Source organism: Platichthys flesus, chromosome 12 (assembly GCF_949316205.1).
Source record: "Platichthys flesus chromosome 12, fPlaFle2.1, whole genome shotgun sequence".
NCBI classification, from domain to species: Eukaryota; Metazoa; Chordata; class Actinopteri; order Pleuronectiformes; family Pleuronectidae; genus Platichthys; species Platichthys flesus.
Window position 1 is genome coordinate 12,692,257 of NC_084956.1, and position 27,927 is coordinate 12,720,183.

Below are 27,927 nucleotides of genomic sequence, written 5' to 3' on the forward strand. Positions count from 1 at the left end.
ACCCCCCCCACCCCCATCATATTATATATTGCCTTGACTAGTTAATGGACAGCTATTGCCTCCAACAGAGTGTTTCAGAAGTGTTTAATAACCAATTGTGCATGCAGTTCACTCTGAGGTTAATGTTGCATGAAGGAATGTCACATTTACAGTGTCACCATCTCCGAATGGGACTCCCTGTTCTGTCTGACAGCCACGACTGGCTCAGGCCGACCACTGCAGGAGGAGACAGGCACGACGAGGAACCCTTTGTTTTTCCACCGTGGCTTGAGATGCAGAGTATCAAGACACGCTGGGATGCTGCGCTGGAAGCATCCCAGCGTGACAACATCGTTTGCCCATGTTGTCATGTGCTGTGGTTGATGGTGACATCCATGTGTCATAACTGCTCTTTGGCTCTGAAGAGTGCTGCTCATCAGCATATTTAATAATCTCATCAACAATGTTCTGGTTGCTCCACTGAGCTGAAAAAGTGAAAATCATGTCCGTTTAATAAATCAAATAAGAGTTATGGTTATGTGACGATTACAAAGGCTGGGTGTAGCCTGTGTCGCTCATTACCTCCACTAACAAAGAGGGGTGTCCTTCATGTCCTCACTTCTGTGGTGCGAGTGTGGTGAATGCTGCAATTCTGAATCCAAAAAGAGATTTGGTGAAAAGCTCGGGTGAAGAAGTCAAGAAAGGACTGAGTGGTTTCTAGTTCTGAACAAAAAGCCGCCGTGCTTCTGTGGATGAAGCACCACGGCTAAACGTTACATGGACTGTATTTAAAGAGATTTTACTACTCTCACTCAAAACACATTACACTACAAGCCACATTCACCTATTCATACAGCGCTTTTATATCCCACATCATTACCCCCTCACAGATCAGTCATCGGGTGGTAATTCAGAGTTCAGCGTCTTGCCCAAGGTCATTTTGGATAGCAGCCTGGAGGAGCCAGGGATCGAACAATTGACCCTCTGGTTGGTAGGCTACCCGCTCTACCTGAGAACGCTGCCACAAATAACACTAGCTTTTAGTTAGCTGCAATAAGAAAATTGATTTTTGTTAAATTTCATTTGCACAGAAGCAGATTGTTCATCAACTATATCGTTTTCGAAACTGTTTCTCTTTAATTTCCTCTCGTTACCTTTGTCAAGCAGGTTATGTTTTCACCCTTCATTCGGTTTGTTTGTCAGCAGGAATACTTGGGAACTGTTAAACCGGATTTTCCATGAAACTTGGTGGAAAGATGGGAAATGGGCCAAGAGAGAACGTTACATTTTTTTATCACTTACTTTGACATTGTGAGATTTTTGGACATTTCAAGAGATTTCCCAGGAAATAATTCATGGATCTATTAAGGAACCTGACAACTAGTGACTCTCTCTCCTTGTCAGAGGTGTGTGCTCTACTGACTGCCATTCTAGTCTTTGCATTATTTTTGTAATGCGAGAATATTTGGATGAGAGTTAAAAAAATATATGCAACCTTTTTCCTAGTGTTAGACCTGTAGACATTATCAAAATATCATGACGAGCTTCATGGATATAAATAAAAAATTCACATATTCTCCAAACTGCATGGCTGTAATTGGCACAATTACATTTCACAATGACCAATCACAATGCATTACACAAATCCAGACGCAGATTAAACATTTGTAAAAGTGAAACCTTGGCCAGAGTCTGGTCCGAGTCTTTTTGTGCCCTTATTGTGTGTGTGAGTGTGTGTGTGTGTGTGTGTGTGTGTGATTTTTAGTAAGAAAAGCAGACAGACCATTTGTGTAATCGAATTTCCAAAACGATAAAGTGATCACAAACACCTGTCTATAAATCTGTCAATGAAATTACAACAGTAATGGAGGTTTTACGGACACACCCGTGTTCTGTTTTTTGCCCAAATTGAATTTGGGCAAAAGGCCGGAAAATAGCACGGGCAGATTATTTACCGTGATGCATTTGCTTTGTCCATAATGTCATAAAAGCGCACCATGTGACAGGTGCTGCACAGGTCTCAGGGCGGTATATGTTTTAATGACTACACCCACATTTAGTGATTTACTGTGCAGAGGCATATTCGGCTGAGGGAGAGCAACAGAGGACTAAAACACAACCGCAACAGCAAAACACTGGTCGTATTGTTTCGCTCAAACTTAGGTAGGAGGGTCGACTTTGAAAACAACACAATTACCCAGTATAACCTGTGTAGATCTGCAGCTTCTGGGAACTATCTGGAGAGAATCATTTCACAAACATCGCCCAGTGCCAGTGTGTACTCTGTGTCCCGTCCACTTCTGTGTGTGGTGAATTTGATTCTTTCAAATATTTGTCTTTTAAATCCTGTTCTCGGCACTGTGGCTGTTTACTGCCAAATGTGACATCGGACGTGCGCGACAGGAGGGCCGGCTGCAGCCTTCTGACTTGTGCAATCAAGCGGTGATTAAGTATTTTAATACCGGAGGGCATCGTAAAATTCAGCTGCACAAGACCTCCCTCTATTAAGGACTGTGTTCCAACTGATTATGGATCCTTCCAGGAACATGTGTTATGAAATGTCAAACGTATACAAATGTGTAAAACAGGTTGTCGCTTGATTAGCGGACAAGGCTGACAACTACATCTGAGTTGAATTGGGGAGGTGCCCATGCATCAGTGCTTTGCAGGACAGGAAACAGTGTTATTTTCCACTGACGTTGATGTTAACCTTGATGCCACAAAATAAATAAAAGTGAAAATCCATCAGTTTATTATTAATCGCCTTCCCATACTACAGTTGTACTGCTTCTATTTGCTCTCCTTTGTGTTGTAACCAGCTTCCCTCCTGCATTCAAACTTTTAAAAAGACGAGTGTAACTGATCGTTCCCGTCTTAGCGAGTGCATCTTAAATAAAAACTGAAAAATGATCACAAGTGCACAATTAGGTTTGCATGTAAATGTATGAGAAATAAAACTTTTCACACATTCCCCAGGTACAGTAAGACAAGGAATTAATGGCGAGGTATTTTTGTAAACATGCTCAATAATACACAAGTAGTCGGTGCTTACCAAGGGGACAATGACAAATGTAGTCATTTATCAGATCCATACACAAGCCTCCTTTTAGACAAGGCTGCGACCAGCAATCATTTACATTCTCCGAGCAGGCCCTTCCTGCAGGATAAAGAGAGAAACAAATAAACTCTACTCAATGTCACCGGGAGTGCAGCTTAAAATACGTTTCTGCTGATAAATTTAGCCGTCACTGAGGATGTTTAATTCTGATCTTAAGTTCAGAATGAAGCTTGACAAAACACGGCAGCATTCAGAGCACGCACAGGAGAAATTTCTGTTCATTTTTCTAAACATTGAGCCGCATCTGGTTTATCAGGGACGAGGCTTAATTTCACGAGAAAGCTGATAGCCTCTGATTCCGCTGGCTGAAATGTGATGGAATGATTACGTGATCCGCATGTTGCAGCTCGTACATGTGCATAAACGGCACACGTTTAATTTTAGGCTTCTCTGGGCAGGAATAACAAGTGGAATTGATTTAAGATTTGACTGACAAACTTAAAGCTCCCACTTGCTCTGCCCTCTGGCCAGATTTCAGACCTCTTAGTTCTCCGTGAGCCAGAGAGCTCACACAGAGCTAACAGCCCGACGTCCTCGGGCACTGGTGAACAATTTGCAATGCTGTCTACATCAAAGGGGATTGTACTTATGCCATAATGACCCCACACACTGGCAAGCACTCTGTTAATCACGCACTGTAAGATACTCGCATAATTAAAGTGGTACCTCTAGAAGAAAATATACTGTACAAGATATATTTAATACTACAAACTACGACTGGTATGATACTGAGCCAGCTCCTCCTGCCAGCAAATATTGATTTTTGTACCTGCATAGACATTACTGCACCACCGATCTGTTTACGTATTCACATCAATATTTACTATTAAATGGATAGTGATAGATACCTTAAATCTAAATGTGTAAGAAATAGACACATTTAAATATTGACATAGAAAAGCTGATAACGTAACTAAATGTAACTATTTTTTAAGAGGATTAAGCAGGATGGGTTAGGAAAGAGCCATAAACTCTTTGGTGCGGATGCAGGAATTATTTTTTAAATTTTTCACTTTCTTTCACATTGCAAGAGGGCAATTTTGTTGTCATGTTGGAATAGAGCTCATCGATCGGGATTCAAAAGAATGCTGTTTCATAAGAGGACAATTGGGCCTTGGTAGAAGTATGAGAAGGATGAGCTGAACTGAGTACCCCTTCTAGTTCCCTCCTGATTTAAGTGCAATCACTCATTTAAAAGGATAAGGATAAAGCACAGAAGGTGCAGCATAAAAAAATTGATCATTTCATCACTAATGTTATTGCTGTTAATCTTCAAGTTCATTTTTTTCATTAAAACTTTCATTTTACTTTTGTCACAATTAAATGACTGTTTTCCAAAAGATATATAGTAATTCAGATTTCCAAATACTTTCATTGCCCTTGAGCCCTGACCACTGTACCACAGCTATCAAACATAAGCGTTTAAACCTCCAAGTGAGTGAAAGCTTCATATTTCTGTTTCTAACATTATAACCTGTGAACACTTGCTCAAAAAGCTCATATCCCTGTGACCGGCCACACTGAAGTCTGCAAACAGGATCCCATTCGCATCAGATGGTCTCATACCCTGGAGCCCCGGGGGACAGTGGCACTGATAACCACTGATTAGGTCCACACAGGTGGCACCGCTCGCGCAGGGGAAGCTGTTGCACTCATTGGTTTCCAGTTCACAGAGCGACCCTTCAAAACCGAGCGTGCAGCGGCAGGTGAAGTTGTGCCGCTGGTCCAGGCAAACGCCGTGTTCGGAGCAGCGATGGCCAACGCAGTAATCAAGGTCCTCTTCGCAGTAAACGCCCGTGTATCCTCCGGGACAAACGCACCTAGCAACAAATAAGAGAGAATTATTTTTTCTGAATACTGCAGCGAGTGGGAGAACTTCTCTCAACCCTGAAGCAGCAGAAACAGTAAATGTCACCGCTTTTACAATCGCTGACATTTCCGGTGCCAGAATGGCCCCGAAGACAATCAAGATCTCAACACTCACCTGTAACCATCAATCTCATCCACACAAGTGGCTCCGTTCTGACACCAATGCCGAGCACAATCATTGACATTTATATGGCAGCTCTGACCGGACCAACCAGGCATACAGACACAGGTGTAGCCTGCAGCTTCGTTCAAGACGCAGCGTCCTCCGTTGGCACAGGGCTGTTGAAAGAAGACAGCGCTGTTATAAGAGATGTGCTGCTGCGTGTGCAGGAGTCAAATTGACTCATATCGAAGGGTAATATCATACATTTGTACCGAGCACATTCTGCTCCTTCACATGACTGTTATTTTACAATGAGACCTTTTAAGCATTTCTTTGCCCGGCTGCCTGAAAATGAGCGTCACTTCAGCCGCTTGACACGTTCATGAATACCAATTCATGCTTTCTGCTGGAGTCACTTTCCATGCATCTAGATTCCATGTAGCATCAAATCTTACAACAAAAGATCAGTGGTCATTGAGTGGCTAAACCACCCAGGAGCCCCCAGTAAGAAAAAGACAGCCCTGTAGCTGGTATGTGTGTGTGTGTGTGTGTGTGTGTTTATATATAGCAGAGGGGAAACAAAGGCCACAGGAAGGGCTGGCTTGTGAGAAGGTGTATAATGCAGACATCATGGCATTTCTGTACGGGGGCCAACACAAGCTTTGCTCCACAGCGAGTGATCATCTCCATCTGTCTCCTGAAGTAGCTTCGTCTTTGGTCTTAACCGTTTTCTTTACATGCAGCGAGGGCCGATTCTTCCATACATACAAAGAGCTTCTGCGCGAACGGAAATACAGACATTGCAAATCTTTTGCAGCGCTCAGCAGGTGGCAGAGGCCTTTTCAGCGGCTTGTTCAAAAGCTAAACCCATGATAAACACTGGCAACTCCTGTTTATATCCCTTTTCTGCCAAACCTGCTTTAAAGCCTGACTGGTGTGCACCCACATGCAGAAGAAAAGATCATAAACATTTGCTTGATTTAAATACACAGCATTGAGTGTATTGTGAATAACATGTACACCTAAGCCATATAGTCCCTGACCAGATGTTTCTTTATTATTTAGAGTCAGGTATAAGGTCAGAATACACTACTTGATTAAATGTGTAGGTTTCACGCAGCAGACACTGGAGCGGTGAATTCTCTCGTTAGTCAAGAATTTAATAAAAAAACGAACAGGTAAACTGGGCGGCTTCGGGAACCAGCTGATTGCAGCGTTTATGGATTATCGCATTTGCTGTCAAACTTCCTGTGGGATTTATGAGTATGTTTATCCCCATGTACAACAAAGGATTATCCCACATTTTATTAATACGATACTGAATTACACCGGATACATTCACACTTAAGTTCTCCAAGTTTGTTGTGTGCACTTCTCTCACTGGTTATTATAAATCACAACTTAAAAAAAACATATAAAAGTGTTTAAACCCTTACGAGACTGTGGTTCCTGTATTTGTATTCAATCACGGTTTGATTTATTTCTTATACCAAAGAATGGACTGATTTTCAAATAAATTCATAAGGTGTCAGGTGAGTTCTATGTGAGTCACATGTTTATTTTATGCATTTCATTCAGGTCTAGATCCAGGGGAAGTGCGTTGGGGGGGAGCTCGAAGCTTTAGAGCTAACAGTAGACAAGGGGTGACCTAAATGTTTTACTGAATCAGGGGCTGTGCATGGATGTTGGACATCTCGGCCCTTCTCTGCAAATGCTGGCCCCCTTAAGTCCCCCAGTGTGGAAACTCCTCTAAACAACATAAGTAAACACATAAAAACCCACATCGATCCTCTTGCTTTGGTTCCCTGATGTTGTCAGAACGTTGCTGCACTGCTGTAGAGATTACACAGGAGTAGCTTGGAGAGAGAACGAGGATCGCAAGGTCTTTAAACATGTGCACAACTAATAAGGGGCATGGTGGACGCACAAAAGCAGATGTGGACAAATAGTCCATTAAGATTTTTTTACCCACTTGAAGGCTTTGAGGGCAGGGTACACGGCAGGTGTATTCAAGACCGTCTGGCAGATCCATGCACTGAGTCGCTGGCGGACACGTGTGGTCGGGCAGAGCACACGCATCAATGTCAATGTCACAATTCTTTCCCAGGAAACCTGCAGGAGGAGATTTCAGAGAGTTATTATAACTGCCGCAACACGAAGAAGATCTGTGATCAGTGTCACTAACCCATCTCTAATTTAGGTCCCTGTACCAGGCCGGCTCTTCTATATATTTAATAAACAAGGCCAAGTGCGGGTTGTCTAGAGGATTGGCCTCATTTTGAAGAATAATCAATGTGGCAATTAATTTAACTTGAGTCAACATTTTTATTTTACCATTAGTTTAAAAAGGAAACATTAAGCGTTGTACTTCCTACTTTTCTCTGATTTTCCATCTAATCTTTCTTACTCCCTCTTCTGGTTTTAATATTAATCGGTAACAATTATCACATGTTGTAGAAACTTTGTCTCCTCCCAAAAATAAAATGCTTTACATTTTTTTTCGAGATAATGTCTAATATTATTTTCAAAGAAATGATTTGGTATGACTAACTGAAACATAAACTAACATAACTTAATCCTGAATGCTCTACAGATGTTAAGAAACATCATATGGCTTTATATATGTGTTGTTGATGAGGACACTTCTATTGTTGTATTATATTGAGTGTCAGGTAGGGCTTAGCCAACAGCTTGTATATCAATCATGTCATAAGTCTGTGTTCAGTATTCCTGTCAAGAACTGTGGTCAAACACTATTTTCCTATATTGCACAAAATCACTTCACGATGAGACGGATGCAGCCGATCAGGCATATGAGCGGAAGAGGCTCAGATTTACTGAGATAACGGATGAGATCTAGCAGCGAGCCTGAGAAGCCAGTGCTCACCCTGTGGAATTTCGTTACCATGGATCTTTGGCCACATCTAGTAGCAGTTTACTCAGGGAGTTAGGGATTCACTATCAAGGATTAGGGCAGGCTGCAGAGGGTGTTTCAGAGGAAGCTGAGAAAAGAGCAAGCAATGGCCCTCGCTGAAAAGAAAGAGTCAACCAGCTTGTGTGCAGAGTATGGATATCCATCTTGTGTTAACATGGGAGATACAGCAAATATTAGTGTCAAGCCAGCAGTCAAAAAGCATTATTTGTAACCTTCTTACATGTATAAGAGCTTTCCAGCACATGTCCACAAAGTGCAACTTAGTCTTACTCTTTGGTATTAACAGTGACAGCAGAAATAAACTCTACCCATCACAAGTAAATATGTGAAACATGTATTTTTCTTATATGCAACTTCCACCACCGAGGGTCACTCAGTCAAAACAATAACAAAAGACCTGGAGTGATGACCTCATAAAGCAGAGTGGGATCATGGGAGCTACCACCATCGCTGATGAAAATCTCCCTGATGGGACTAAGGCGCAAATCATGTTCACGGATGATGTAATGTCTTTAAGTTTCGTTCACAATATGCAGCAAACGGCAATGAATCATTGTAATACATTACGAGTGACCAATACAAATATTAAAAAGGCAAAGAAAAGAAAAGCCACAGGTAAAGCCGATTAAAATGCAAACTAAATGTAACGTCCAGTTACCTTGAATTAAACTGCGGATTTCTCTGGGTTTTAACATTGCTGGAAAGATTTTGAATCGCGCAAGTACTCTAGTTAACAAAATATATAACTAAGATTTAGTAGTTATTAGACATTTTAATAAGTATTTTTACATTTCATACCTTAAACTCACACACAAGCCAGTGCAAGAGGGTCCAGTGCTGACCCATGCTCTGAGCTGGTGTGACGGGGGCGGCACACAGTCACTGTACAGGCTTCTGGGGTGTGGTGGGTCTAATTCAACTTGACATCTGCGATACCAGGCTCCCCCTCGATAACCCCATAAACACAGCCATCAGCCCACTCCCTCATTTCCACAACAATGCCCACCAAATCAAAAGGCCAAAGGGACAGTTACATCACATCAGGGAGAAACATTTCAAGAAAAAAAAAGGGGGGAAAGGACATTTCTGTGGTATCAAAGGTCATCTTCAAATAAAAAAGTAGTTTGGACTGACCTCAATACAATGCTCTCAATTACATGTTTTCTATTCTCAAAAAGAAGGATTGAATTTCTTATTAGTTCATTATGAATTGTTATTCAGAAAGATCCTGGGTTTGAACCTTCCTGAAAAGATCTCAGTGTGTCTCCAAAGATTCTCTACAGCTTCCTCCCTGACTTCAAAGAAATGCCAGTTAAGTGAACTGGAAACTGGAAATTCCCTGAAGGTATAACTTTGTTTTTCAGTCAATGTGTTATAGCCATGAGAGGGACTGGCAACCTGTCCAAGGAGTGACCCCTTGTTTCACCCAATGCACGCTGGAGGAGTACCCAGCCTCGCACAGCACTGAACAAAACAAGTTGTACAGGATATGTGTGGGTGTGTGTTTGTTTGTTGGTTAGTCGGTCGGCTAGTTGATGAGTTGGCTAGTTGAAAATAATTGTAAGGCTCATTTATGCAGACTTTACCATTAGAAAAATAAGAGATACATCCGTTTCAAGTGATGCAACGATCATTGCCCACATGCTTCCAGGCATTCTCTACGTTGGAATGATGTTTATCAAAGCATCCACTAGAGGGCAGCTCAGAGTAGAACAACAAACAGTGGAGGAGAATGCGTTAATGTACGTCTAAAATAACAGTAAAAAGAGTCCGCTTTGTAAATGGCAGGTGGGTAAAAAATCTCCAACTTGCAAATTCTCTCGTAATGCCAGTCGACATTCCTTCCTCGTGTCCTATGGCTGTCTTGATTGAACTAATGGCTACACTGCCCCCTGTGATGTCAAATGGTACTTCTGTTTTTTTAGTCCTTTTCGTCCATAAACATAAGCTTTCAGAAGACTTGCACAAATGCGAACAGAATAAGCAACAGAGAGCTCTGTTCCGTATCCAATGTTGAGCATACATGAGCCTCTATACACTTTAAGAAGTGCCAAATTCATGATTTGATGAAAGTACAATGCCACCTCTGAATGTCCCCCCCAATTGTAACTCTATTGTGCCTTCCTTTCAGCGGCTGATGCAGTACCTGTATCATTGACCCCGGTATCTTTCATGTTAAATTGAATTAAGTGCATATACACAATGTTTCATTACCATCAATATAGCATTTGTCCTAAAGAGACAAAATAATTTACTGAGAACAATAAAAAATCATCACCTGGCAACTGAGATGCTAAGTCTATGGAGCCTGTTGTGTGAATGTGCTGTGAAACCGTTCCGTAAAGTGGGAAGAGCAGTTGCCAGACTCACTAACCGAGCTGTGCCTAAAAAAACAGAGTGCTCCTGCAAGTGGTCCATCAGTTTACAGTCGCTGAATCTAAATTCAGACTCAGCCGGTGAGGCATAATGAGCAATTATGGGGAAATTATAATAATGGGAGTTTCATAATGTAATATTTGCACAATTTGGGTGCCATTATTGAGCCCTGGCAAAGAGCTTGGTGTTTTTTCTCGGCTGTCAATCACAGGCCAACACTGCAAGCTGATACTGTGGATACTGTGAGCTTTTTTGGAAGCAGGCTTTTCATTCTAGGGCTTTTCTTAAGCATTTGGGAAAGAAGTAAACATGGTTTAAGATATAATAATTTAATGAGAAAGGAAAAGATATCGAGTACAAGAAAATATGATCCATGTGATGATTTAAAGATATCACTAGACAACCTACTGTATGTTCCCTATTTTGCCGACTTGTGTACTTAAATTAGCCAAAATGTTTCCAACAATGTTGAAACCCAGAGATAGCCACAATTTGTAATATTCAGGGAATCATCTCCTTTTAATTCAGACATATCCCCTTTTGTCCCCGTCTCTTCCTCTTGGGCAAATTATGTATGAACGAGGAAAATCCCACTATAGCCAGTTAGCAAGCCAGGGTTTGTCCTTTGACTGTTTTTATTGATCACTTGTAATTGATCTTGATTAGTCATTGTTGTTTGAAGAGTAATGTGAATAAAACTTGAACACATTACGTCATCCTCGAACATGATGAGCACCTGAGCTGTGTCAGGTAGATTTTCATCCACCATATTGGAGACGACAACAATTCCCACGATGCCAAGCTGCTTCATATGTCATCAAACTAGTTCTCATTGTTATTGTTTTGAATAAGAGACAACAAAGTTACAAGATATTTTGCATTTAAAACAAGCTGACTTCTCTAGCCCACTGTCTGCAGGCAGGATTTGTCACAGTCCAGGGACTCTAGTGGTAAAATCTAAATCACTGTTGGTTTTCAGTGGACAGTGTGATGGCTGGAGGAGCCCTGGCTGAGGATATGAGGAAACATTCACTTTACACAAGTTTAAAAGGTCAGCACAGCCGCCTGCTTTAACAGATACCACTTAGATGTTATTACAAAGCTCTGGTTTTGAACATAGTCCAACATACCTGTTGGACATTGGCATTCGTAGTGTCCCAGCAAGTGGGAGCATGTGCCGTTGTGCTGACAGGGGCTGGAGTCACACGCGTTGAACTCTGTCTCACACATTGTTCCTGAGGAGAGAAAAAAACAACCTGCTGCAATTAGTTGCATTGGAGTTGCATCAGAATCCTCAGACAGTAAAGCTCTTTATGAGTCATAACATTTTACATATTTCATTACCTGTGCATTGCATTGTTAAAACGCAACCACAGTTGTTTTGGGGGAAATACACTTATTTTCTTTCTTGTCGAGAGTCAGATGTCATCACGCGGCTCATGTGTCAAATAGATAACTTTGAGTGCAGACTGAAAACACGGCAAGGGGATCGGCTCAGGTGTAAAAGATGAATAGAAATCTGTCGTCCAACATTTGTAAAGTGAACTAATTGACGTACAAATTTATATATCCTCTTATTGATTCTGTTCACATTCTATATATTATTTTTATACAATTTTTTACAATCCCCTTTGCTGCTATAACATGGAATACCCATCGTGGGACTACTAAAGGATTATATTATCTTGTCTATCCTATATATTCTAACATTTAGCATACAAGTAGTATGTGTAGTATAAGTGGTATCCTTCTATAAATTCTTTGATTAAGAACATTCCAAAAACAGTCCATGAAGAGTTGCCTATTCCCCAGTAACCAAAATGAGGCATAAACTGTCCTTTACTAAGAGGCTGAATGGAGGTGAGCCCCTGGGAAAGCCAGAGCAAGAGTCCTGGTTGAACATTCTTGTTGAAAAAAATACAGGCACTTAATAATGAGCTATGGGGGGGGGGCTTGATGGGAGACTGGTCTGTGGATGGGGGAGTGGGTGTCTTCCAGCGCAGGTTATTAATTTCAAATGTCCCATCATCAATAACAGAGCAGCAATGACACGTAGTGAAAGTCCCTTCTTGGCAGCAGCAACCTCATGCTACAGCACAAACACTGTGATTGATATCATCTGCACGGGAGTTGCTACAGGTCATTATATGCAAAGCATGCCACGCCGCGCAGCAGCAAATTATACAAATTCATCCTGCTAAAATCTGAGAAATGCTTGTGCCCCTTCTTTATGGCTGTGGATAAAATCAATTATGTAGCACTGCAGCCTCTTTTTATAAATCTTTAATGATGCAAATATGGTGAATTAAGTTGCAAAATGTTTGAGTAGCAATGTCTAGAAAGTCTAAAAGAATAAATAACTATATATCTTGAGGTCAATAGGAATATAAGATTTTTTATTTGGGCAACACACTTCTGGCTCTTGAGCACAATCATTATTTACCCCTAGGTTCCTTTAGGCCCGGGGATGCTAATTTTCCAGATAAAGTTATTCATGCAAAGACCTTATTCTCTCCATTTCAGGTGAGCATTTTTAAATGTTTAATACAATTTGTCTATTTAGCACAGTCCATTCATTTTACTCCACTAATCAGTGTACTGTATACAGAGCCCCCACGTGGTATATTATGCACCCAATTAAAAGCTAATGAGAATGTGTGTAAATGAGACCAGCGTTACGTTTGCCAAGAGTTTGTTGTTCCATGAAAAATAAAGCCTTCAAAAACTAACACCAAACGCCAGTGCTTGGGTAATGTATCCTGACTTATGATCTGTGATAGAGCACTGTGAGGTCTCCGGGCAAAGCTCGGAATTAAATTGGCCTTTGCAAGCTGCATTGCTCGCGAAAATTCCAAAGCAAAAATCACAAGATGCCAGAATATGATGAATTCTATCAGTCACTAAGACCTGCCATGGTGCAAGAGACAATTTTCCATTACTGAAGTGGCAACAGATTTCACCTTTGAACAGAGGGAAAAAATTGTGTTCATGTAGCGCTATGTAAGGGCTTATCTGACTGACAGGTGAGTGTGTCAGGACTTAAGGCGAGATGGGGAAATACGCTACAGGCCAAAGCCTGACTGCACTGGGGGAGGAAAAACTAATTTTACAATAATCGATTGTTATATTATGTAAAGTTTTAGATTGTATTGTAATTAGCAAAAGAAATGGACTGTAAAGTGGTTTGAGTGGTCATGAAGACAATACAAGTGCTTAATAAATACAGAACATTAACCATGCAAATACAGACCTATTGATAATTTTGTTATGATACAACTATAATATTATCATAAAAAGAAAAACTTTTTTAAATTTACATTTTACAGAAGAAAGGCTTCAAACGTTTTTCTTTTATGGAATAAAAACATCCCGCTCTCATATATGGTCTGTCCCAGACAGCACTGAGCCTTATAAAAACACACTGTATACACAGAATTTTCAGTGAGGACTACACAATCAGAACATTTAACTGTAAATATAACTTTCCTTGTTTCCTCAATGACACATTTAAGAAAAACACACATGAAAACCTTTTCAGGCATGGCACATAAGTGTTTTTTTCTTCTTAAATTTGATAAGACATAACAAGCCCCTTAGTTTGGGGGTTCTGTTTTGTTCCCTTGTTTCCTTGTTTCTTTAGAACAGTTGTCACTGATACTTTAACACGTTTCTGGCCATGTCCTGAGCTGGCAGCTAATTAGGAAGCCGTTTGCCAGAGCACTTGAATTAAATGCAATCAACAGCAGGCCTTCGAAATGTCAAGCAGGCGAGCCTACTGGTATATAAGCTTCAAGGATAACAAATAAGATTGCTACATCCAGAGAACTGGCCTTTTGCTTAAAATCTGGCCTGTAATTGTCATTGTCACTTCATACACTTCCAGTTACGTAATAAACTATAGATGCTACTTTTTGTGTTTTTCTCTTTAGAGTTCAGACGTCAAAACGGAATTTGCCTGTAGGCTGCATCAAACACTTTCTTGAGACTGCGTGTGCAGTCATTAGGAACTACTGCAAACACTGCTGCTCCTAAAGCTGGTGCATGCTTCTGCGGCTTTTCACGCCGCTGTGGCGCAGGACTCGTTGTCATTCATGCTTCCCCAACCGTTGCGCGTCTTACAAAGCAATTCCGCGCCAGAACACTAGGCGGAGTAATGTTTTTTGTCGAAGATGACCTTAGACCTTCTTTCTTCTTCGTCGATTCTTTATTTACATAGCCACTGCGGCTCCTCGTAGCCTTTTTCTGGCGGACAAATCCGCCAGTCAGTGACGGGTTATACAGGTGGTCATACTTTCGGATATCTTCTGCCAAACGCTCTTCTATTTGGTCCATATTCGTTCTTCTAAATCTTCCATTTTTTCTGCCGGTATTATCGGGCATGAAACAGGAAATGCAGCTCCAGAAAGGATGTAGTTAGCAGACCAATCACAGCCTTGCGGGCTGAGTGAGCTTGCGGAGCTTTGCCGTAAAGTTTAGAAAAATTGGGCGACGCACATAAGCACGTAAGAAGGGAAACATAAGCACTAGGGGACCCGGAAGGGCTCTTGCGCTTACGGGCCCGTGAAAACGCAGAAGCAAGCATCAGCCTTAACAACTGTTATTCCCTTGTCCACTGCCACCTCTTCAGGGGCGGTCACAGGTCAGTTGTGGAACAGGAGCCCTCGAGTCAGCTGTGATTCGAGTCTTTGGGAACATAAATCAAGGCAGAAGCTTGCAGACATGACAGCCTGATCCTAAACCTGACGATTAAAGAGCGGCCTCCCCTCTTACGACGTCGACCTGCTGACCCATGTGCACTGCAGGTACAGCATCAGACGTCTGGGACTGAGCACTAGTGTGAAGCCCGAACACACACGCTCTTAAACGTGGCATGTTTTCTAGCAGATAGGTGGATATTAGCAAAAACTTGCACAGCAAATTAAATATTAAGTACAAACATCAATATGAAAATACATTGTAAGCACAATACATCAAGTGGTAACATTTATGTTGTATGCTTTACATTTTGTAGTCACTATATATTCGTCTATACAGGGATATCGCAGAGTCCATGATCTTTTTTTAATTGTCCTGTTTTAAATTGTAAATGATACAGTACGGGTGTAGAATGTGTGAATAGTTTTGAAGCCTCATGAATGAATATCGCATTTAAATATTAAATCAAATGACTCAGGTTTGGGTATAAACATGCAGTTCAATTTAAAAATAAACTAGCTGGATACATGACATAGCAATTCCGATGAAAATCAACTGCTGCACACTTTAGTTTGCCGTTTGTCAAAAATGAAATATCGTCAGCTGAAAGAACAATGCAGGATCCAACACATGCCAAGCCAGTGCAGAAGGTAATATTGATTTTAGCTACAGCAAAGATGTATTCCTGCCCCCTAACTATCAAAATGGCTTTACACAGCCTACATGTTTGTTTTCAGCAGAAAAACACCAGATTCAACTACCAGTCAATTAACAGATCATCTGAAGCATCAGAATACCTGTTTGTGTTGTATGTGGGCTATATCCTCAGTAAGGTGTATCTTAAATAAGGTCACAGTACAGATCGTATTTACTTTGCTGATCTTTTTATACAACATACATTTTTAATGCCCACCTACCAGCCAATCAGAAGCCCATGTTTTTTGGTGACCAAAGTAAATGTGTATTCATTCTAGCAGATACGAATTATGCATGTTTGATGGAAAACATGAGCTTCTCAAGACTTGTTCCTGGATTTTAAGCAATATTTTATGCCATCTGCCCTAACACACCAACAAAAGGCAAAATAGAAGCATTTATAATTTATGGATATGCTCTCAGCATGAGAGCTGTGTGTGTGTCAACTGTCTTGGATGCAGAGTGCACAGTCACTGTCCTACACGAGTAAAATATTCAGAGAACGACTGCTCTCACTACCTGTCTGCTTCACATCCCTGCAGTTCATCGTGCATACAGTGCATTTACACGACGTTAACATAAAACTGAGTCTGTAAATGTCAAAACAGAAGAGACCGCTCTGCCAATATCATTTAACTGTCAAGCCATGTCAGTGGCATGTCAGATTTTTCCCAAACATTCATCAGTCATTCCAGCAACCTGCCCACGAGGGTTTGTGCAAATTGATCGGCGCCCCCTGCCAACAGACAAACACACAGATGTATGGAAAGTAGTCAAAAACAAAGAAAAGTTATCTTACCAGTGAAGCCGGGGGGGCATTTGCACGTGTACTCTGGGGGAGATGACGGCTGACTTGTTGTGATGCACGTGGCTCCATTCAAACAGCTGTTCGGTCGTATCAGACAGGCATCGCCCACATACTGACAAAACTCCCCGATCCATCCCGCGGCACAAACACACTGCAGGAAAACAGAGCAAGATTGTCTTATAGTGAGTCTGTATTACAGCAGCCTTCATGTTATTATTGTCCTAGATCTAACCTTGCACATTGGATTTCAAATGTGAGGGTTAAGTTGTTGACATGCAGTTTTCAGGGTGATTGTAGTTATTTCCTCCACACTTGTGTAAACAGTGAAGAGGGAGCGTATCCTTTTTTAGCCTGGGGAGCTAAGATAAAAATGGCAACAATATGCACACTGTTCATCTGATCTAGCTGCAAAAGTCCTCACATTAAAGGGTCAGTTCGCCCACACTACGAATCTCCTCACGTTCTCTCCAACACCCACACAGACCCACGAAAATTATTAACTTTTTAGATATGTAAAGTATCAAAATATACATCTAGGCGTTTTTAGACATTTTAAATGTTACACATTATATCTTTGAACATAAACTCAGCAGTGGGTGATACCAAGTAATGGTTTTCCATTAGATATGCATTATAAAAAAATACAAAAAATTGAAATAATTTCCAAATGTTGACATCATCAAACATAAAATCATATTACGGTGAAGGTAATAGTCTCATGGTTCGATATAATAAAAAACCTAACATAAATCCAGACCTAGAGTATCTGCATGGGTGAACTGACCCTTTTAAGCTAAACTGATTAATTAACCTCAGTCATTTTTTTAATATCAAATCCAATGTAATGGACGCTCTGTGTATCGACCAATAAAATCAGCTTAATGTGATCTTTAGTTTTGTTCCTCCTCGTGACAAAGGGCCGACCGTCCTTACATGAACAACCCAATGGTTTTCACACTCAAAGTGAAGTCACATCCAACTACAAAGAAAAAGAAAAACAGAAACTGCCAATTGGAAAAGAGCAACACTCTCTGATGATGACTGACCCTGGTAGGAGGCACATCAACTTGAAGCATCTGAAAGTGGATTTGAGATTAATAACACACTAATGGAATAAGATTGATGGAGAATAATTAGGAGCTATTGGGCATTACGGAGCAGTCTCAGGTGTTGTTAAAAAAATAATAGACTTTTGAGGCGAGTGAGCAATAGAGAGGCAAATTAAACCAGAACCTGTACGTCTGAGCAAAGCGTCCACATACCCACCATGATTAATGGGTTAGAATTGGATTACAGCTGTGTGTTGACATTGTCTAACACTGGTGTGTGTTTTCCTTCATTGGGAAAAAAAATATTTAAGTTAATGATAATTGTCCCAATGTATAGAGCGTCACAGACTAAAGGGCTAATGCTGTTAAATACAAAAGCATATTGTATATTAAAACCCAGGGGTGATCCCCTTATCTATTTACACTGTAATGTTTCTAATGGGAAGTTCAAAGTAGCCCACAGGCTCACTATCACAATTTGACTTTTAAAACACATTAATATAGATTAAACTTTTCATAAATATATTATATAACATATGAATGTATCACATTTCTATATATTTATGTTACAAATGGCTTTACAATGAACAAGCAATTATAATTAAACAATAGGACACGAGCACAGAATATTGAACAATAAAATAAAAAGAGTTGATGAAAATAGAATACAATTGATAAGATTTATATTTTAAATATTAAAATAGAGATTATTACAATATTAAATGTATGATGTGATCATAATATTTACTTAAGGGAAAAGGAAAACATTTAATTTAAACAGTAGGATAAACAATATTAAACAAATACACAAATTGTTGTATTGCAAACAATCAAATGACATTAATATTTAATTATGTTATCATGAGTCAAATTATAACCTTTAGCTTTTGCAAAACACTTTTTACAGTGTTTCTACTCAAACGAAAGATGTATTGTATGTGCGGTGTGGATCATAGCTCTGCCTCTGACCGTGTTCTCCTCCTGCTCATACCCTGACCCCCATTAAGGAGCCCTGTGAGTCATATTTTGTAGGCTTCAGAGTATTTAATTAAGACTGAAACATCGAATTACTTACCTGATATCCGTCAATTACACTCAAGCACAATCCCTCATTTTGGCAGTTGATATTGAGCAGCCCGCAGTAGTCAATTACTTCCTCACAATTCTTCCCAGAGAATCCTCTCGGGCATCTGTTGGGAGGAGGTTGGTGTCATCAAAATCAATTCCCCCCGGAGCAGTGGGTGCTAACAAGCCATATTTTCTTTTTCTTTTACAAGATACACGATGGGTTATAATTTAGTTTTCTACATGACCTGTTAGCGATACGGACCTTCGGAGAAGCAGGGTGTACAAATTAGAGCTTCAAATGCCAAATGGGCCGAGATAGAATATCTGGACAAATTAAGGCCCATTACAAGCCATAGATTATAATTTCCTACAAATGTGAAAAATCACTCTTTAGTTCGCTGATGCCTAATTCAGATAATAAGCCCTTCACCTAATTATCTTCTATCTAAAGTTCTCACCATTAAAAAGTTTGTACAAGGGCCGAAAATGAGAAATAAAGAAATTGATAAAAATAAATATTCAGTTACTCTCTGACCAATATTTTTTTAAAAGCCCCCAAAACAAGTTTCTGCTGAGGATGTATTGTATATTATTGAGTCTGAGAGCCTTGACCAGAATTTATGTGCGGATATAAAACTCATTAGTCTTTTGATCTGGTCCAGTTTAATAACGGGATTTAAAAGACATTGAATTTAAAGCAGATTTTGTTCACAAAAAACAAAGAGTGACTCAACAATATCATTCATGTCCGGTCTGTTAAAAAGCCGTTAGACAGTAATGTCTAAAAATTAAATTATCACATCATTTCAAGTCTTTTCTTCTTCAGCATAAACTAGCTATTTGAAGCCAGAGGGAGTTTGGTCTTGCCAACAAGTCACACGTACAAACCAGAAACTACAATTTAATTTGATGAAGTTATGACAGGGGCAGTGTAGTTTTAGCAAAACTTACCAAAACGGGAGCCACTACTATAGATGTTGGGGACTATTTTACGCTTATACGGATTAATACACATACGGTGTGCAATTCTGTTTATTCAGATTAAAGGTTCAGTGTGTGGAGTTTAGTGACATCTAGTGGTGAAGTTGCATGTTGCAGCTGAATACCCTTCACCTCACCCTCCCCTTCCAAACATGAAAGAGAACCTGTGGCAGACTTCAGTTGTAATAAAACTTAAAAAGGTGTTTAGTTTGTTCACTTTGGACTACTGTAAAAAAATACATAGCGGCCTAAATAGTAAGGAACCGCTCCTGATGTAAATATAAAGTATTAAAATATAAAAGTAAACAACAATTTGTATAATTGAGAGGAAACACATAAGTAAAAACATCCCTAGGATTATTACATATTCAATCTCTGCCATTAGATGCCTTTCACCGACATCTTTCACACTGGACCTTTAAGTCAAAACAGTGCAGGGTATCAAGTCACCCAGTGTAACAGTGCTATGGCTTAGTGAGGTTTATAATAATGGTTTATGGAGGTGTTTGGCCGAGACGAAGTAACATGAGGCCCATGATTCACACACAATACATAAATACGATCAATGTATGAGCCCTTTACCTGGAAGGGGTTTACAATAAATACAAAAACATAGCGTATTACCAGCCAGCAATGCAGCTGGAGGTTTGATTGACAGGTATGTATTAGTGCTTTTGAGAACATTTTGATATCCTAATCACATTGAAAAGATGGACAAAGAAGAACTCTCTCTTTTCACTGTCAGTAGACTACGCATTCACTAGACCTCGCAATCATGTAGAAAGGGACGCGTGGGAGTGGCCTCTGTGTGTTTTTCACCTGCAGACATAATGACTTCCTCTGGACACGCAGGTGGCATTGTTGCGACATGGTGACGGGCTGCACGGCCTCCGCTGCCTCCTGCACGCTGCGTCCACATTACCATCTGCACACACACATCCAGAGGCCTGCATGCACGGGCAGAAACAAACAAGGTCGCCCGTCAGCCCCGGGGAAACGGGGTCAGATTACACACACACAAATTACCTCAGTAACTGCAGGAATATTATCTATAAGCATTATTTGTTGTGATATCCACACTAACATATACGAGTCAGACACCCAGGCTAATAAATGCTAATCTCCATGTAATTCAACGTCAGACAAGGGTTTTCATTTCAAATTAAATTTCTAGATAGATATTTATGTTAAGCAGCAGCGATATGAGGCATTATTTTTGATGAGTGTGCCTTTAAGTGCGCTCGATTCTATTCTTTGGCGGCTTGTGAAAATGTGTAGCACTTGGCAAACTGTAATGAACAAAACAAAGGTCACGGCAAGGCAATTAGACCATTACTGCATTTTCTCCAGTGTAACCTCTTGAACGTCGGGACCTACTCGCTCCTCTGCCGACCGCATGACAACAATAACGTTCCCCGAGAAAGGTGAAAATTGCAGAATGCATCCAATTACAAATGCTTTTGATGAGAGCCGTTTCAAACTGGCACTTAAATATGCGCTGGGACATTCAATCAAAAATGCTAGAGGAGGCAAGCACTCTTTCCCCGAGCTCATCTTCAGGGGGAAATATTAATTGCTAACGCAGCCGTCGGAATGAAGCAAATTGATCTCGATTTAAGACACTATATTAAATTTCCATGTGCCATTTCGTGTTTATATCCCGCGAGATAAAAAACAAATAAGGGAAAATGAGTCCTCACACGCTCCCCTGCAGCGCAAATGTGCTCCTCCTGACATGCGTATGACGTGCAATCCAAGTCGGCCCCGGAGTCGCAGTAGAGGCCAGAGAATCCCTCTGGACAACGGCACACAATCCCATCGGGGGTCTCCTCACACCGGCCACCGTTTCTGCATGGATTTGGACGACAGGTCCTCGTCTCGCAAGGTGGGCCTGGACGACAGGACAATGTGACACTTTTCATCAGATTGGGGGAAATGGGTTTTACTTACAGGAGCTATGATGAGCAGGAGCTGCCAATCACATGGTCACGGAATCTGCTGAAAGCCATCATGTACACACAAGTGGCTGGAATGGAAAGTAACGTTGGACATGTATGAAAAAGCTTCAAAGGCTGAAAAGAAATGACTGACGTGACTTGTAATCCGCGGAGGACGGGGTGATTGACGTGGTGCATTCATAATTACGCAGGACAGAGGCGTGTGCCATCCCCACTTATTATGCATGTGTACAATTTAAGCAAATACTTTGTCCATCACACTAAAGGCAACTGTACATGCAGTGTCATTACTGTCAGAGGCTTTTGGATTCCATCACATCATCGGCCAACAACCGAACCATTTAATAATTAACATATGAAGAGTTTGATTCATCTGATGGAAATAACATTGACATTGACGCAGGAAAGACTAACATGGCTAATTATTCAGGAGCTTGCTTATCTGACCCGAGATCCTGTGTGGCAATGGAAGAAACAACCAGCAGAAGAACCTACTTTGAGGTTCCTGTCTGGTTCCCTCCTCGCATGATGCTTGGAATTGAAACCAAACTGTTTAAATTTGGTTTCATCAGACCAGAGAATCTTGTTTCTCACAGTCTGAGTCCTCTAGATGTTTTTTTTTGCAAACTTCCATTGAGGAGAGACTTTTGATTCTGCCTTTAATCCAAGATCAGGGGAGCATTGCACTAATGGATGTCCTCTTGGAAGTTTCTCCCATCTCCAAAAGTTAAGTCTTTAAAGCTCCGACAAGGGACTTTTCTGTTGATTTTGGCGCCTCTGTGGACAAAAGTGAAACTGCATCCACTGTCACGTGTCGTAAAATTCGGTTCAAACTAGGGCAGGGCGATACGACTTCAGAACAACATCTCGATTATTTGTAACTTTAACTGATTAATGAAGGAGTATTTTAAAGCAATAACATGTATAGTAATAAATAGAAAATTATCATAATGTGATAGAAATTGTTTTCATGGAGGATTATAAAGTAGTCGGTGCTCTAAACATTTTTACAAAAATAACTAATTCTAAATTAAGCAGTAGCTCGTTGTTTTCTAAACCCTGCAGTAGCTCAACACCAGCAGAGACAGGCCATCGCTGCACTGACATTGTATGCAAAGGATAAAATTAGACCAAATTCACTGCAGGTTCAAGGTGGATAAAATTTGATGTTATTCCCTAGTGAGGGTTTTCCTTTTTTTTGTGTTCTTCACAAGGTGCCTACACATTTATCTTTCTGGTGAGTCTTTCTTTGCATATTTTCTTTAATCCCCCTGCTGATACAAGTGCTCATGTCCCAGAGGCTCCCCCATAGCCTCCTCTGTGGGCATCAATCTTACGGTGTACGAATGCAGGGCTTGCTTTTGCCTCAGCTCATTTTCCAACAGAAATTGACTTTTCATAACTGGTCCACAAGAAGTTGCATCTACACAAACTAATATATGTTTTAGGGGAAAAGCTCCATCTGCCGTGTGTATTTATGACACAGATAACGACTGTAGCACTTTATGCACTCAGGAGAAAATGTCCTAGTGTGTAATCATTTTGGTTTAGGTATTCGATATTTCAATTTTTATGATCATTCATATTTGTGCAGGTATTTATCTCTACCCAAGATCTCCAGCTCCAACACCCACATTATTGCAGTGATTATGAAGTGCAGCGATCTTATATACATCGAGACACAACATTTTGTCAGTACATAATTAAATAGCTTAACAATGGTAATGGCTGAATATACAGAGTCCAAATTAAACTTAAAAAATTGATATAACCTCCATCAAGATTGCGAAACCAATTAACACCTTACACCAAATGGAAATGGCCCCATAAAGATGGTAATACTTGGCAACAAACACCCGAGAGGTACCGCAGAGGCGAGTCAAATCAAAAGAAAATCTCATTTGAAACGTCCCATGAGTTTGGCTCATTATTCTCTGCGCATGGACTTTGGCCTATGAGGGCAGCCGGCGCTGGAGCAGCCACTAACTTCCAGTTGATTAATGAGGCGACTGCAGCAGGGAGGTGGAGGAAGCACAAGCTCCACAGAACTCCCAAGAAGCTGTTGGGACAGGAGGACACCATGACTGTGCGAAAGCACCCTGCACAGTCCGCTTACTTAGGAGAGCGGCAGCAATTACAGCCAATTAGATAAAAGCCGCTGAGGCACAGGTTGCATTTAATTTACCGATTTGTGTTTTGATGTGAATCGTACGAGTTATCCATCTCAAAAGTTCAGAGGCGCAGATTTTGTTTTACATTGCCCACTGTTTCATTTGTTTTTTCACCAAAGGTCATGTTAGTGGTTCAGTCATTACTTACGGTATTTAATAGGTCAACTTGCCTTAAGGGTCATATCATTTTATTGAAACATTATGTATGTTTTATCGGATAAACAATACAATTCTAAAGCGAACACATATGTTTTGGGCATTTTCAGGCACGATAAATGTAATTTGAAGCATACAAGTGTAGTGATCGATTTAAAAGAGTAAAAAAATGTCAAGTTCACATGCAAGTTCTTAAAAACATATTTGCCAGTAATTCAATGTAAATCAACACACATGAACTCTGATTATCATCATACTCTTATATGAATATCAGGATCAGCCACCCCCCAGAAAATCCATATTGGTTTGGTTCTAGATAAAAGGCAAAGCAATATTATTCCTTTTCTACGGCATCATAATTTATCTTCTTATCTTCTCATTTAAATTGTAAATACGTCCTGTGAAGTGTCTATACCCTTCACTCCCGATGCTCTTCTCCTGCATGGCCTTAATCTGCTCTTACAAGAACGGATGCCAGACAGCACTGGAAGTAACCTTGAAACCACATTTCCAAAATAATAAGCTGAAAGCACGGGCTGGACCGGAAGAGGCAAAGCTTTGACACTTCAAGCATGCTGCCAGGACAAAATGTGCTCCAAACAACACAATGAATCAGTGTGAGGAGCCACCTGGAGTTCTTACTCCCAGGAAAAAGTTCCTCGCAGGCTTGTTTTCGCAGCAGCCGCTCAGATCCAGGGCAGCCCGAGGAGTATCCAGGTCCTGTAACCCATTTGTGGGTGATACTCATTAACCTAACTGTATGTTGCGGAGACTCATTACCTAAATATTGGGTGAAGCGATAATGTCTCATTAACAAGCTCACCGCGAGTGCCAGTGCATGTACGTGAGCCTTCAGTAATTTGTCTCACGCACAGAGCAGGGAACAGAGAGTGGCTGCCCAAGGAAAATATGTCCTGAAGGCTGATGTTGCTACCTGAGCGAACCATAGAAACTATCAGCTTAACACGCAGTGGTTTAAATTTGTAGAAATTAGAAAAAGTAGAAATCAGATGAACAGATTTTTTTGCCTGCTCCATCTCATATTAAACAATGAAAGTGTGGTTAATGTTTGAGCCATGCTTCCAGGCTCACGGAAGTCGTCCAGTATCAAAGTTCTTGATTTTATAAGCTCTGCAAAAACAATAAACAATAAATTTAACTTTAATTGATTGCTGTAAAACCCTTTTTTTTTTTTTTATCAACTGTGTCATGCTCAGTTAGCCAGCAGTTTGGCCCCGGCTTTTAACGGCCACATGTCACCGCTCGTAACACGTGGTCTTTGATTTGAAGGGCCCGCTTCATTTATTACGATGACAATATAACATCAAGCGGAAACCAGGGTTTAAAGCCCATGAGGAAAAGGCTGATCTTCCTGGAGAAATGGCTTTTGGAGTTTTCATCTCAGACCTTTCGTGGAGACCGCCGCCCCCCCCCCCCCCCCCCCCCCTCCAGGGCGAATGACATTGTTTTACATTCAACCTGCTGAGTGAGAGCCACTCACCTGAAACTCCCGAGTCACAGATGCATTTGAAGGACGTCGCCGACACCTGAACGCATCTCCCACTTTCACAAATGCTGTCGCAGTTCTCCTTCCCGACCACTTCGGAGCAGTTGAGGCCTGAAACAAACGGGTGAGTTAGTTTGACCGTTGACACACAGGCACAGAGAGAAAAAGGGAATTTGGAGATTCTATGCAGGCGCACAACTCCGGTGCTATTAATCTGAATTCCCTAATCGAAGAAAAGAAAATTAAATTATTGCTGTGGATGATGCTGCTGCGGAGAGAGTACATGTCGGCAGGAAAGAGATTAAGGAAGGAGTCATTTGGAATGTGAGCTGCTTTAATATTAATTGTGTTTGTGCAGCGTGTGAGTGTCGGGGCTTTTGCTGAATAGCTTAAACGTTAAGTGTCCGATAAATATATGATTAAGACGGCAGCTTGATTCAGTTTTTAAAGTGGAAAAAGACAACTTTTCAACTCTCTCCTCCCCCCCACCCCCCGCCTGCAACACCCAGGAGAGTAAAACTGTGAGAATCATCAATCAAAGTTTAAAAAAAAAAATACACAAACATGATGGGTTCCCGAGAGAAGGGGTTGCAGATGTAACTCACTCGATCAAATTACTACAAATTAAAAGTGATAGCACAACAAAGTTAAAAATCAATGGGCCGTTGTAATAGTGTTTGATTTGGTTCTAATTGAAATAAGTCATAAGGGCTCCATAAAGCAGGTGAGGGGGTTTCTGTCCTTACCTGTAAAATGTGGCGGACACAGACATTTGTACGTTCGGTGGCTCGGATCCGCGGAGCCATTGCTCAAACAGACGCCTTTGTTCCTACAAGGGTTATCCAGGCACGCGTCAAACTTTTCACAGAACCTCCCGGAATAGTGTTGGTGGCAGCGGCAGTGGTAGGCGCCTTCCCAGAGGTCCGTTTGACAAATGCCGTTCCCCGAACAGAGTCGCAGCAGAGGAGAGGCCTGACAGAGCTGCGCTTTAACGGACACGTTGAGCCTCAAGCCGAGCCTGCACAGCTGCGCGTCTCCCTCGTGCAGCGCGATGAAGAAATGGCGGCCGGGGACAAGCCACTTGGCCTCCGCCTGCACACTTTCATTTAGGTTGCGGGGGAAGAGGAACTGATCCTCCTTCAGGCCGCTGGCGGAGCAGCTTTCAAAGCCGTGCTCCGACACGTTGAGGAGCCTGATGCCGTACGACTTGAGCGATTCATCGGCGGACATCAGCAGTTTGTCCCCGTGCTGCAGCTGGAGTGGACATATCTGCGGGAAGCTGAGCGGGTGCCCCCTGGGGTCGTCTCTCCCCTGAGAGTCCCAGCACTCAGACATGTTTCTGCAGATGTCTCCTACGAGGGTCCAGTTCATCTGGACTGTTTGCTGCTTGAGGTGCCACTTAAGTGAAGCTTGGCTGCAAACTGGGCGGCAGTGGACAACGCGGGCCGCGACCAAGACGGCAACCAAGACAAACAGTGACGACCCCATGTTCTTTTTCTTCTCTTTGTAATTGAATCCAAACCAGTCGACAACTTTCAAAGCCTCTTGTGATCATCTGATGAATTATGTCGTTTTTCCCGACAGTCCAACAGGAACAACACCTGAGGAAAACAAACGCTTTGATTAGGGATTTGCAAACAAAAGTTTAAGTCTAATATGTACATTCTAGTTCCACAAAGATCTAGCAAACTGTTCATCTTATCAACTTTACACTTTTTATTTGTTAGTGATCCATAGAAGTGCAGATTTGGAGCGATTTGAATGAGATACATTGAACATCAATACATCTTAAATAAAACTGGTGATAAGTGTTCTGTTGTAGGGGAGGGGCTGTGTGCTCCCGCCAGATAATTTACATAATTGTAATAATAAGCATTGAATCACATTTTTTGGAAATGTTTTGGAATATAAAAGTTATTGTTGTTGCTGTAACGCTTTATACCAGTCGAAATAACAGAGATTGAAGTTTGAAAAAGCTGTTAACCTGGGTCTGAATATTGTGTCGACTGCTTCACAGACCTCTGAAGTAGCTGACATGCAATGTTTGAAAAATAAGTAAATCATTCAAACTCAAACATAAACCGCACACCTGAATCAGTGCGAAAAAAACTGAATCCCATCGACCGTGGCTCACTTTCACAGTTTCATGAAAGAAATCTGCAAACAGCATCACCACAGGCGAAGCAAACAGCCCACTCCAAACAGCTCGATCTCTAGAACGGCCGCTGCACTCGTTTTTACAATGTGATCAAAAGGCAGATACAGAGCCCACACTGCTGTTAAAGGCAGATTTGGTTTCACTCTAGACTCGTGGCCCCAGCGCGTCTTGCAGAGCTTTCATAACCACGTGCAGTGCTGCTGCTGACCACCAAGTGGGTCACGGCCTCCCGGAGGTTCCTACAGAGAGTGACAATGTCAGATAAACTATTCTCTCTCTCCCCTGCCTGATACCTCAGTG

General features: G+C 41.3%; 1 protein-coding gene across 1 annotated transcript in view; it reads right to left on the reverse strand.

Annotated features, from left to right (window-relative positions):
- eys (eyes shut homolog) overlaps positions 1 to 27,041 on the reverse strand; it is a 153,284-nt gene extending 126,243 nt beyond the window's left edge. Inside the window, exons 1-11 of the mRNA XM_062400615.1 lie at positions 26,216 to 27,041; positions 25,464 to 25,580; positions 21,378 to 21,568; positions 20,497 to 20,624; positions 18,704 to 18,818; positions 16,571 to 16,730; positions 11,511 to 11,615; positions 7,042 to 7,181; positions 5,082 to 5,245; positions 4,664 to 4,917; positions 3,032 to 3,136 (exon numbers count right to left, since the gene is read on the reverse strand). Of these exons, the coding sequence (XP_062256599.1) occupies positions 3,032 to 3,136; positions 4,664 to 4,917; positions 5,082 to 5,245; positions 7,042 to 7,181; positions 11,511 to 11,615; positions 16,571 to 16,730; positions 18,704 to 18,818; positions 20,497 to 20,624; positions 21,378 to 21,568; positions 25,464 to 25,580; positions 26,216 to 26,957 (2,221 nt within the window). The 5' untranslated portion in view covers positions 26,958 to 27,041. The remainder of the gene's footprint in view (positions 1 to 3,031; positions 3,137 to 4,663; positions 4,918 to 5,081; positions 5,246 to 7,041; positions 7,182 to 11,510; positions 11,616 to 16,570; positions 16,731 to 18,703; positions 18,819 to 20,496; positions 20,625 to 21,377; positions 21,569 to 25,463; positions 25,581 to 26,215) is intronic.
- Between the last annotated feature and the right edge of the window lie 886 nt (positions 27,042 to 27,927).